The sequence below is a fragment of the Equus quagga genome, chromosome 3 (genome assembly GCF_021613505.1).
Source record: "Equus quagga isolate Etosha38 chromosome 3, UCLA_HA_Equagga_1.0, whole genome shotgun sequence".
Taxonomy (NCBI): Eukaryota; Metazoa; Chordata; class Mammalia; order Perissodactyla; family Equidae; genus Equus; species Equus quagga.
This window is the reverse complement of record NC_060269.1, coordinates 91884702-91898441: the sequence shown is the minus strand read 5'-3', so window position 1 is coordinate 91898441 and position 13740 is coordinate 91884702. Positions and strand designations below refer to the sequence as shown.

Genomic DNA, 13740 nt, shown 5'->3' with positions numbered 1-13740 from the left:
AAATTCAATTAAACTCCGTGGGCTTCAATGACACAACTAGAAGATGAGAGTGTTGTTGTTGTTGTTGTTTTCTGATCTCTGGGTCTGTCTACAGCCTAGGCCCAATTCCTAGAGATTCTAACTCAACTGGGCCCAGAAGTACATATTTTCATAAGCAGCCCATGTGATTGTGCTACAGATTGTCCAAGAACCACAATCTGAGAAAACCCTCTCCATAAAAAGACAATAATCTCAAGAGATCTGGCACTCTTTTCTCGAACAAAATAGAACACACATATTTTCATTTTTACGGACTAGATATAAAATTAGCATGTACATCTCCTATGGATTTTCTTAACTTACTCACCCTCTCCGAAGAGTCATGATCCTTTTATATTTCATGCAGTCACACAGCAGCTCTTAAAGACCTAAAGGAGAATCAAAAAGGCTAAAATGTCAAGTTTTTAAAACTAAAAATATACAATGATAAGAATTATATTTTTATACTCAATTTTTTTTTCTTAATAATTTTGCTTGAAATTCTTCCTAAGATGAGCACCTTCTCATAACTCTATAGTTAAGGTGCTCTAAAATATTATAAGAACAATATAGCTCAACTCTCCTTTTCCTTTCCTCCAAGTCCTCTCTTTGAAATAGTTTATGCTTAAAATTAAAGAGGTCAAGATAAATGAAAGGTGGAAACAGTAATAAACAGGATGTATTTTCTTTGTACAACACAGACGTAGACTCATTAATTCCGAAGTGTGGTTCCCATGAAAATTAGTTGTTTGTGAATAGTAACAGTGGAAAAAAGAAAATTGTGCAGGTCTTAGAAGAAGTAATATGAGTTCATTGGTTAAGAAATTCCAAATGCAATAAGAGTTTGGTTGCACTGAAAACAGGACCACTGCCTTTAACGTCCCTGCAGCCGTATGACATCTGGAACAAATAAGGCAAGTTTCTATTTTTGAGTGAAGAATGCTTGTCTGAGTAATTCACACCCACCAAAATGTTTCCAGTGTATTATCTTTACAAGGATTCAGCGGAAGCACTTTACACTCACTCCCCTACATTAGCTGGACAAATAAAAAAAATAGGCATTTTTCTTCTGCTTTTAGGGAACATTAACTATGGAAGAGTTTGCTTTGAGTCTTAGAATAACATAAGTGGTCTAAAACCTTCATGATCTACTAATGAGAGAGAGATGGTATAGAATACTTAAAATAGGAAAAATCTTCCTTAGTTACACCAGCTTTGCTCCCCTCTCCTCTTTCATTCACCTGGAAGAATGCCTAGTTAATATATACTCAATAAATATTCATGGAATAAATGAGTGAATGAATAGTTCCCTCCAAACACACAAAAATAATGCTATTCTAATTAAAAGTTGAGGAGTGAAGTATGTCACTGACACTTGATGGAGCATTGATAGCCAGAAAGGGTACAGCCACCCCACTCTATATTGATCCAAATAAGTCAGAAAAAAAAATTCCAGGACTTTATCAGTGGAAACAGCTAGTGCAGCCATAATTTTAGGTTTTGTAGAGGTTATGCAGAAACCTTTATTTTGTTATTGCTTTCAAGTCTTCTTGTGCAATTCCAGGAATGTGTAATTTAAACCATCTCAAATTAAGACTGTTAAATTAGAACATGTTTTTGATTTATGAACAAATTGATTCAAACAGGTTAAATGACTTGCTCAAGGTCAGATAGTTCATTATTAGTAGAATCTAGCAATAGAGCTTAAATTTAAGCATTATGAGACAATAGGGGATGTAAAGAAAGCAAGATTTCAACCTTTGCCCTGTAAGTGCTTATAGTATTTTTAAGGAAGCAGGCATGTAAAAAACATAACTGCGTATAAGGCAGAAAGCGATATGTTGCAAAAGAGCAATGATTTGGAAATTCAGTGGAAGAAGAGATGGCTTTTGATCTGGGGCAGGAGCCAGTGGAGGGGGAATGGTGAGGAGACAGCACTGGGAATAATGTTAGGTGATAATGGAAGAGGTCATCTTTTAACTGGACTTGAAGAATGGTTAGGAATTGAACTCATAGAGACAGAGAGACAGGCAATACCAGGAATAAAACCCATTAGCAGAAATAATGTTGAAGAGTGTAAAACAGATAAAGGAAAACCTAAATAGCTCAATTTGGCCCCTGCATTGGCTCAGAGAAGGAGTGGAGTGGGAATTAAGTGTGGAAAGGTTGTGAAAAGCCTTGAATGCAGAACTGATGAGGATCTTGGACTGGAGTTGATAGGAAATGGGGAAATATGCCAAGGCTTTTGTGCAGAGAAATAACAGGATAACAATTATGTTTTAAGGAGATGAGAGAGTACAGATTCAGACAGACTTGGGAGGAAAAACTGGAGAAGATGAGAGCATAACAATAAAGCAGGCGAAGAGTAAAGAGGACTAGAAGTAGGGGTCCTGCTGTAGTTAGCAAGTTTCTGCGTTGATCTTTTTAATATTCGTATTACCTGATCATTCAGGTAAAGACCAAACTTAGACAATGCATATCTACCTAGAAAAAGTGGTTGAGAGATCTTACTTCACCCCAACCTTTAGAAAAGAGAGAGAGAGAGAGAAGAATGGGAGACCAGTGCTACCTTAAGTATAGAGAAAGGTGAGCTGGATGGATGTCAGTAAGACTGTGGCCTCTTCATTCTTCCATCCTTCTCTTCCTCGTTTGATGTTTATTAAGCATCTACTGGACACTGTGAGGTATAAAAAGTAAATCAGAATGGTGGGTTTCTTGCCTTAAAAACCTTACCGGTTAATTGGCGAGTAGGTGGGAAAACACAATATGGACAGAAATAAGCTAGAAAGTGACCTGAGAAGACAGAAAAAGCATTATAAGGATTCAGAGGAGACAGAATCTACTTTGGACCTAAGACATGCATTAAAAAATGAGTTAAGGGGCCAGCCCCGTGGCATAATGGTTAAGTTCAGCATGCTCTGCTTCAGCAGCCCAGGTTCACTGGTTCGGATCCCAGGCATGGACTTACACCACTTGTCAGCCATGCTGTGGTGGCAACCCACATACAAAATAGAGGGAGACTAGCACAGATGTTAGCTCAGGCCAGTCTTCCTCAAGCAAAAAAGAGGAAGATTGGCAATGGATGTTAGCTCAGGGCGAATCTTCCTCAGCAAAAAAACTGAGATAATAGAGGAGATAGCATGTGAACTGAATCTTGAAGGGTGGGTGTGGTGAAGACATGGGGACTGGAGTAGAAGGGGTATTCTAGCAGGAAGGAACATCACATTTAAAGGAAGCACAGAGCATGTGGCTGCGTGAGAGGGAGAGGACCTCTTTTTGGCTAGGAAGTGCTCCTCAGCACAGGCCTGATTTCAGAATGACCCAGGAAGCTTTAGAATCTCTGAAGCCTGGCCTCCTCTCCAGAGATTCTGGTTGAATTGGTCTGAGTGCAAGGCCTGGGCGTCTGTACTTTTCAAAAGCTCCCCAGGTGATTCTACTGTGCAGCCAGGGTTGAGCCCCAGGTGCAGGGAGGAGAGTAATGGCAGAGAAGTTTTCAGAGAAAATTGAGCTCCAACTGTGGAAGCCAAATCTAATGAGTTTTTGCCATTCTATACAGTTCGATGAGAATCTGTATCATTTGTGTCATGACAGAATCAAAATTTCCAAGTGGGAAAATGCATAAACCGTTTTGAAAGGAGGTGATGTTATTTTTCTTTTGGTTAAACTTCATTGGTACACACAAGAAAATCATTTATGAAAAACGTGAAACCCTGTAGGACAGTCTCCTTTTTGTTACTTTGCTTAGTGTCTAATAGAGTACATCTTGAATATAGTTGCTTGCTAAATGGCTGATGACAAAACAAGCAAACAAAAAATATGTTAAAAGATCTTAGAGATGCTGTGGTTTCTATTAGATGTAGGAAATTGATGAAACTAAAGACACTATTGTCGAATAAACCTTTCTGGATCCATCCTGAGTGTCACAGAACTTGGGAGGCATGTGCAATGCAGACTGTGCATTGATTGATTCTTTTCTCTTTACAAATCAGTGCTCCTCACTGTACATCAGGAGCCCTCCAATCCAGACTTGTCTTTTTGGAAATTACAATTGTTCAAACATAAAAACATGTTACTTTGGAATGCAAAATGTTATCATGAGAGCTCTTTATCAACATCCAACCTACCACGGCTTGATTAGGAGCAATTTCTGTCATGTCAGTAAATATTTCCTCTTCCTCTCTCCTCACACTAGTCAGTCCTGAGAACCCTAGGTTCCATCCCTAGAGATTCAAACTGAATGGGCCTGTGGTGAGGCCCAGGGATCTATATTTTTAATATCTCGCCAGATGATCCTAAAGATTAGCTGGATTTGATATCCACTGCTTTACATAGTAATATTTTTATTACCTGTTGCTTCACTTTACTCTATGTCCATAAACTTTGTTCCTGTAAAACAAATTTTAATTCAACAGTCTTAATTTTAAGTAGTTTAAATTACACATTCCCGAGACTGCACAGACTAGAAAGTACAAACCATGTACCAAAGACTTCTGGATAACCTCCACATGACCGACCACATTAGATGCTTCCGCTGATAAATTGCTGCTGTTTTTCCTCACTTATTTGGATCATCATAGAGTGGGGGTGGTGATTGGCACTCTTGCTAGCACTGCCTTATCAAGAATCGCTTTGTCAGGTAGGTTTGTCTCAAGGCTCAAATGAAACACTCTGTGTGACGGAGACTTGTAAAGCATAAACTGAAGCATGGGGCAGGGACCCTTTCCGGTCGTTTTACCATTTTGTCTCCCGTGCTAGCGTATCATAGGTGCTCAGTAAACATCGGTGGAATGAATAAATTGAATATTAAATATTTGTTAAAGAAATGAATATTAGGGCCAAAAATAATCCTGGAAACTTTTGAGGTTAAGTTTAAAATATTTTAGGATCTTAGGCACTAGAAACATACGTAGAGCTAACGCTATTTTTAGCTGAAAATTACCAGAGTAATTGACTCTGGTGCTTTTCTCTCCTTGGTCAGTGAATTAACCCTGGGGGTTCTTTACTGAACTTTGGAGTTCTGACCTGGGGTGTCCAGGACAATGACAATGTGTTAGGTCCATGGGTTAATGAGAGAAGCAATTATTTTATTATTTTTTAAATAAACGTGTAGTCATTATTGAATATTATACAGATGCCAAAAAAAAATGGCAAATTCTACTTTCATTTTCTAGGAGCAAAAGAATATCTAGGTGAACAAGGTTTAAAATGAAAAGTAACTTCTACCAAGAAAAACACGTTTTTGCCTTTAGTGGGTTTTTATCATTGTTGTTTTAATTTAGGGGAAGTTTCCAATAGTATCTTCTCATAGCTCCTCTCTCCTCTGTTCTGTTCCTCCCAAGCGACCCCCACCCCAGCACTTGCTCCTATTAGTGGGAAAGGTGTTAATTGCCCCCTTAATGCTGCCCCCTAGTTCATTGACTGGTCTTAATTTCCCTTGCCAAGCAGATATTAAAATCAGAGGGAGCCTGTCAAAGGCTTGAAATTGCTCTTCTCAAAATGGAGGCCCATAACATTCCTACATCCTTTCCACAGCCAGTTCAAATTTAATGTCTTGAAGCTCCACCCTCCCAGTGGAGGTTCTCAATTTTATAATCTGTCTTTTTACAGGGTCCAGGTATATTTCCTACTGGTCGTCAAAAAATAAAAAAGCATACGGAATAGAATAGTTTAAGCCAGGCTATGGATTCTTCAAAGTCTCTGGCAGTTCTCCCTCAAACTCCATGCAAACTTGAATTAACGGTGCAGGGGACACTTACCGAATCATCACTACCACTTTTTGGCTCCTGGATTTTCCTCAGAGGCCTCTTGTAAACATTGCTTTTAACTACGGCACAGTCACAGTTGTTAAGTAAAGCTGAGACCTTGCCAGCTTTCTGGTTTTGCCGCCCAAATTACTGAATGTTTGGTTGATTATAGCCCTAAAACACCCACATACTAAGAAGTTTTTAAAACATTTTCTCCCCTGGGCAATCACCTGGTGTACCTGAACTGAAAATCCACCACATGGAAATTAGAGATTTACTCAACTAACTGCTGCTAAAGTCAATGGCCTTGAGGAATACATTAAAAATTACATAACAGAGCTTGGCGTTTATGAATTAAAACTCCCCAAACTTAAATGCTATGCCCTCCTCTTGACCTGGAAAACTGACTTTAATTTTATATGCAGTCTTATGGAACAACCCCTAGAGATAAACACATTGTTGTTAAGTGTCCAATGTATGAACTCTCATATGAAGTGTAGCACAGGGAAGGTAAGCTGGGGGAAAGAAAATAATTAAATATATGATTTTGAATTATTATATGTATATCAATGCTTAGTAATAAGAAAGTATAAATGATAACCCTTCACCATCCAAGTTTAATATCTGCAGTGAAAATAAAAGTACATATCCCAGTAAAACATACACGACAAAGAAAAATTGCTGGTTTTAAGCTTCTACTTAGAAGGGCAGCCTAAGCAAACATCACGCCAAAGGTAATGGTCTCTTTTACAGGCTAGGGAGATGAGAATGGAGAAATTTGAGGAAGAGAGGTTTACCTCCAATTCATGCTCACTTTTTCACAAAATTTACTGTCATGAATCAGGACAAGGAATATGGGAAAAGAGTGGAAAGTTAGTTTCCTGGCTGAATGAAATGATTGAACCAAAACAAAATAATTGTTTCCTCTATAATTTCAAAGAACTGATACTATTGACAAAGAAGCAGGCACCAGAAAACACACGAGTCAGGCACGGAGTCACTGTAGGTTCAAGACCTCAGTTAAGGGATTATTTCTAATTCAAAGAGAGCATGATTTCTTCTGGGTCTCAACAGTTGAACACGTAGTCAACTCCCATGACTCTTCTTAACCATTCACCACCCCAGCAGATGTGTACAGTTTCTGTTTTCTAAGTGCTGAATTTTCTCAACCAACTGCATTGTTTGTTGTTGTTGTTGCATATGTGAGATTGTTTTTAGCATTCTTGTTATCTATTGTTAAGGAATAATTTTTAAAATAAGGTAGAATCATGATTCTCCTATAGACATAAAATGAACATGTGTCAAGGATTTTTAACTCATTAATTAATGAGGGACCAGTAAGATGTTATGATTAGTTCAAAGAGGACTTCAAAGAGCAGAGACATACAAAGAGAATACGAAATTCTGAAATGAATTTACAAATAGATGCAAAACTGGTCTATCAAAATCAAGGCAAAAATCAGTTGCATGCCATCGAATATAACTACTTTGCATTTATACAGACAAGAATTATTTGCATTATTATCAGATTTCTGCAACTTACAGTGTTGTAATATCAATGGAAGATGAGAAAACCTAGACGACTGAGTAGTCAAGATAGCTACTGTTTGATTTTTGCCCATTTCAAAGTCCCTCACAACTTTCCCTGACAGTCTCCTCCCCTCTTTATATCATAATAATTTCAAAGAAAGATTATTCTTATAAAATAAGGCTGGCCTCATTAGATTTGCCTGATTGTTTACATAGATGCAGTAAAAGTGTTATTTTACCACATAGGACACCTTAAGTTTCCTTTGTAAATTCTAAAGCCATACAACTTTGAACAAATAATAAATTAAATTGTGCCTGGAAGTTTTCACGAGGAGTCTCAAATTGGATTTTTAAAACCCTCCATTATTTGTTGACCTGAGGCTAGGAACCCAAGCCAAAGAAATAAATGCTCTCCACCATATTTCACTTGAAATACCTAAAATTTGGGTAAATTCCTCTATTCTCAATGTTCCCCAAATATCCTAAGATTACTTACGTATAATATATAATATTCTTGGATTTTTTAAGCCAAGAAATAAGCCAGCACTTTGTAGGGATTGCTTCCATAAGTAAATTCAAACTTAATCCCTAAAGAGTGGCTGTTCCTACCTGATTAAACTAGCATTGTTTTCAAATATGACATCCCAGGCAAGGCCTTGGTTTTACAATTTGTACAATTACATTCTGGTAGAAAGGATGACAGCTGCTTATTGAACCTATGCAAATAGCTAAATGGTCATGGAAAGTAAGGAGACTTACTATAAATTTCTGAATCCTAGAGGAATAAGTGAGAATCAGATATCATTTAAAAAGGTTTCATTTCAGTTTACAAAAGCAGAGTCTACTAAATTGCTATGGGTTACACATTGCTTAACGAGAAAGAGAAGGGTGTTCTTGTGTATCTCGAAAATAGAGTGTTAAAAGAAGATCAATAATATTCCAGAATATTGGAATATCAACAATATTACACTGGATCTTGGGTTAGCAGTCCTCCCATTTGGCCTAAAACAGGTCCTGTAAATCCTAACTCAGTCCACTCCTGGTGTAATCTGAAAGTTATCTAATCTACGCCATCTCAGATTTGAAGTGTCACTAGTTGAAGTACCTGGTATAGTCCTTTTCCACAAGATTCTGAGACTATTCCTCTTTGTTGAAGACACAAATTCTCATCTATAATCTAGAAGAGAGACTTCAGGGAAGCATCAGAGTAAAACAACACTATCTGTAGATGATAAGGACTTAAAATGGCTATGAATGATTTATTACGAATAATTTTCAAATGTGAACAGTCTGATGCGGGTTCATAATAAGAACAATACAACAGACAAAGAAGTTTAGTTCTTTCTGTGGCATGCAAAACAAAGATAATAAAGCCATTCCCTGCCCCCATCCCCAAATTAGAGAAACCATCTAAGGATAATGATTAAATTTATTTTAAAAGAAGTCTGCAAACACTCTATCTGATTCAAGAAATAGATGAAAACTATTTTATAGAGCAAAAGAATCTTGACCTAGGACATAAAATAATCCTGAGACGTAATTGTCTATACCAAGAATATCAAGTAAAGAGATTTAGTAAGTTTGCAGTAAGACCTAAACATTTGTGTTTTTAAAAACTAGCTGAAATTATCACTGATAACCTTATCCTGCTGTTTCCAGAACTCTGATAAAGATAGGAAAACCTGATGGAAATATACTTGAGAGCTGCAATCAGTGTTTTCCCTGAGGGTAAAACCATGGTATGAGACAGCAAGGGCAATGACATAACTCCAGGGACTTCTCATAAAGCATACAAAATTTCTGAAATATTTATGTTAATAATATTGTATCTATACAAATTTACCTAGGTAAAGGTGAGCACCTCTTCTGATTTGACAACTGTTCACAGAGAATTCTACAGACAAACCTGATTATTCCCAGCACCTCTTTTAAAAGGTGAAAGAATAAATCTTTGTGATTTTTCCAGGGACCCTCTGGGAAATCTCAAAGGTGGTTTTTGACATAAAAGATATCTTGAAAGTCTTATTTAATTTTTTCTATACTTAGAATCCAATTATTGAAAGGCAAAAATTAAAAAAATCATCAGAAGGTATTTGGACACTTGATTAAGATAGGGTCAGGGTGCTAGAGAAATAATACTGGGTCAACTAATTAAATAAACATTTAAAATAATAAAACATTTAAAAATAGACATAGACATTAACACGATTGTAAAAATCTTTAGCTCTTTATGTGAGGAATCTCTGTTCTTTGCTTTCTTTTATTTTTTCTTATTTTTTTGTCTTTCTTAATCAAGGATGTAATAAATCCAACATAAAGCACAAGAAATTATTCTTGTAAGACACAGAATATTTGCTACCTAGACAGATTACACAAAAGGTTAAGGGAAAAAAAGGAAAGAAAAGTCTTTCTTATAGTAGGCAAAGGAATTAACCAGTAACCCAAGAAAGCAAGCCCTTAAGATGAGGCAAACTTACTAAAATTTTAGCACATTTTCTCTCTTCATTTTAGACTCAAGTACTATAAACCAAGGCATGCAAAGTTTACTTCCAAATTTGCCCTTCATTTTGCTTCTTTATATCACAGCAATTCTTAGGGGATTCATGAGCTCAAAATAATTTTTATGTTAATACTAAGATGTTGTTTCTGTTAGCATTTCAATGCATATTCGTTGTTGCTGTGGTGAAATGAATCAGTAAGTATTGAAAAATTTCTCAATTTCAACTTCCAATATGGTAAATATTGATAGTTATAACCCACATGAAAGTTCTTTGGGGTCCTCAGCAAGTCCCAAGATTGTACAGGGTTTCTGAGAAGGAACAAAAAGAAAGGCCTGAAAACCACTACTGTGCATACCCCTACTCTAGGACAAAACTACTTTCTCTTTGGAACACAAAAGCGCACAGACCATGGTATTAACGTGTCCCTATTACTCATAGTGTAATCTCAACCATTCACATTAATTGTGACTTTTAACCAAAGTAACTCCTATTTCATAGAGAAAACTAGAGGTAGGTAATTAACAACTGTCTGTCTTCCAAAAGCATTTTAACAGTCTAGCAAAGCTCATATTGCAACTTTCTACAGTCACACACATACCTTTTTTTTTTTAATTTCTTTTTTTTTTTTTTTCTGCTTTATCTCCCCAAATCCCCCCTGGTACATAGTTGTATATCCTAGTTGCAGGTCCTTCCAGTTGTGGCATATGGGATGCCGCCTCAACGTGGCCTGACAAGCGGTGCCGTGTCCGCACTCAGGATCCGAACCCCGGGCCTCCTCAGCGGAGCGTGCGAACTTAACCACTCAGCCACGGGGCCGACCCCTCACACACATACCTTTTTAAAGAGACAAAATGAGCACATTAACATGGCGCAAAGGTAGGAAGTTTCCATGAGAGATAAGCAAAAGTACATAAACTTAGAATTATGCCTAATAATTAGACATCAGACTTTCAGTATTCTTAATTAGAAATTATCTAGATATCTAATGAACATTCATTATATAATTCAACTTAATAGTAGTCTAAGGCTTTATGTTACCTGAAGATCTTGGGACTTATATTCAAGGTGACATGCTAAAAAACATAATCACTATTGAAATAAAGTTGTCAGAATAATGATTTGATTTTGTTGAATACAGATTTACATTTTTCATTATCTTAAATGTCGGCTTATTTGATCAGTATACCTGAATAAATTTACGAAAAGCAAACCCAAGTAGAAAATAAGTATGCTTATATTATAACTAACACTGATAAATCAGAGAACAAGCTGTTTGTATTAAACCAAAATTACTTCAGTAGTTTGATTTACCAAAAATTTGCCTTAATTACATGAACTTAAATTTTCAAAACACTTCTGAGTTTCTGTAAGAATAACTTTTTAGGTTATTAAAGTTAAGTTATATATTAAGTTATTAGCACATTTAAAGTATCAAAACTTTAATTTCCTCATTTTCTTGGAATTTTATTAATATTTGATTTATAGAAGAACTTATTTACCTAAGAATTCTACAGGCCAATCGAAACAGATTTCCTTTAATTTAGGAGACTTTTTTAATTTACTAGTTCCCTTCTCAGGAAAATATTATATACTCATACAAAAAGATGAAAAGGTCTTTCCAGGTCATAAGCACATATACACACAGACTCTATACATAGAGAGCTTGTAGCTTCAGATCTAGACATTAGCCACAGGTCAAAAGAAAAGACAAAAAATTATCTGTCCATATATCCAAAAGTTGTTCTCTTTCCTGGTGGGCACAAGATTCTTAATTTGAGCTCAAAGTAAACAAAGAGAATAAAATACTAACAAGTCAGATTCTCTGTTGTCTCTCACCCAAGACAGAATAAATCTCTATAATCTATTAATCCATTTACAGAGATCACAAAGTTTAAACCATAAAACCAAATTCCGAATCATTGCTGTCACCAATAGGGAGCAATTTGTTGATTGAAAAGGTTCCAAAAACAAAAGCAAAACACAAAAATAGTAAAATGGCAAATATATAAAGAAACAGAGGATCAGGAAAGTGAAAGTTCCATTGCTACTGAGAATTTACCTCTTGGAGCCAAGAGAAGAAATTCTTGGATATAAGTCATCCATGAGGTACAGTACTCCTCCAGCAACACAGGTCACTCAGCCATCAGGTGAATCCATTGGGCGTTGCGTGGAACTTCCAAAATGTTCACAAGGTAATTTTTCTAAAAAGGATATAATCGTGACTTTCATACAGATATGAAATAAATGTGCCAAAGATTTTACTTAATTTATTAATTATAGAGGGAACCAGTAAGATATTATAAGCAGTTCAAAGGAAAATTCAAAAAGCAGAACATATATAGGGAATAAGAAAATTTGAAATTAATTTGCAAATAGATGCAAAGCAAGCCCCAATACAGAGCAAAAAGGAATAATTAATTGCATTCCACTGGGCACGGTTAATTTGCATCTTTGTAGATAAAAATATTTTGTGTTATTATCAGTTTTCTACAACTTGAATAGTTGTAAAATAGCACCAAAAAATGAAAAGCAGAAAAAACTTGGATGGGTGAGCCACTCAGGACACTCACTCTTTTTCTTTGACCCATTTCAAAGTCTTATAATTTTACTGACTCTATTTATTAAAGATGGGTCCAATATATTCTCTCTCCCTAGCACAAGAAATTGACTGCTCAGGGGAAGAGGCAATACCAAATCTTCTCTAATCCCAGCTCTAAATTTCTCATCGTCTCTTGCTACGAGAAATGAAGAGACAGCAAGTAGCATCAAATATAGAAAAGGCCTAATGACTAATATTTTCCAATTATAGATATTGTCCAGCTCTTTTAGTATCTCTCTCTTCTTTCTTATCATTACCATATTAGTGAATATTTGTTCCCATAGGAGTCCCTAGGAGCCTGTCAGTATGATAGACTATCCTGAATAAAGGTAAAAGGAACAAATCTTTTTTCAAGGATTATAATTTGAAGGGGAAAAAAAGCAGAGCAAATAGTTTTGAAAGTGATAGGAAGCTTTTCATGAAACCCACCATATATGGGTACTTCTACCAGTCTGAATCAATTCCAAACTCGAGACGTTTTATTTGACAACTTGAAATCAAGATAGGATTCTTCTGATTTATTAACTTAAAATTGCATGAGCTTGCAAAGCCTTTCACTGGGAATTCTGCAGAGTTAGTGACCCATGGGGTTCAGCAGAGACTAGACAATCATGAGCCGGGGACACTGCTTTGATCCTAGATATTTTTAGGATTGCCACAATCTAGGGCCTCAAAGTCTTGATTGGAATTGTCACTGTTGTTAGGAAAAAGAACTTGGGGGGAAATGTGGAAATATCTCGATGGCCACAGCCTCTTTAGTTTTGTTTGCTACAATATTGACTCAAGAAGAAAATTCATTTAATGCCAATTATTTGCATGGACTAGACTGATTAACAATATGATTTATGTATTTTAGGCTCAACCAGGTGACAACTCTACTAGAACCCCTATCCAGACACAGCTCTACATACAAGCTGTCATTTTTGACCACATTTCCAGAAGAAAGACTTAACTACCAACATGTTAGATGGTTCTCTAATGGTCTGCTAAATTTAAATGAATCCTGTAACCAGAAGCAAATTAAAATAATAAATTAGTCCTGTAGCTGGAAGGCAAATTGGAATAATAAAAGTTAATAAAGAAATTAGAAAGAAAACTGTAATCTTGACTGTCTTTTTGTGGCACAAATAGTCTCTTAATCTGATTTGAGGTTTTTCTAATTTTTTCCCCCTAAACACTGAAGCTGATTGCAACAGTTCATGAGAGAAAATCTTGTTGCTACTTCAAAAATACAGTAATTAGTGACATTTTGTAGCTCAGATTTTCCAAAACAAAAATTTTCCAGGTCCTGCTGTTGCCAAATATAGTGGACCAAACCTTATGCCATGTGGCAGTGCTATCTCCTAAA

General features: G+C 36.1%; 1 protein-coding gene across 1 annotated transcript in view; it reads left to right on the top strand.

Annotated features, from left to right (window-relative positions):
- The window catches only part of CFAP299 (cilia and flagella associated protein 299), a 563955-nt gene extending 550474 nt beyond the window's left edge, over positions 1-13481 (top strand). The window contains exon 6 of the mRNA XM_046657052.1: positions 13249-13481. Within this exon, the coding sequence (XP_046513008.1) occupies positions 13249-13344 (96 nt within the window). The 3' untranslated portion in view covers positions 13345-13481. The remainder of the gene's footprint in view (positions 1-13248) is intronic.
- Positions 13482-13740: the final 259 nt, after the last annotated feature.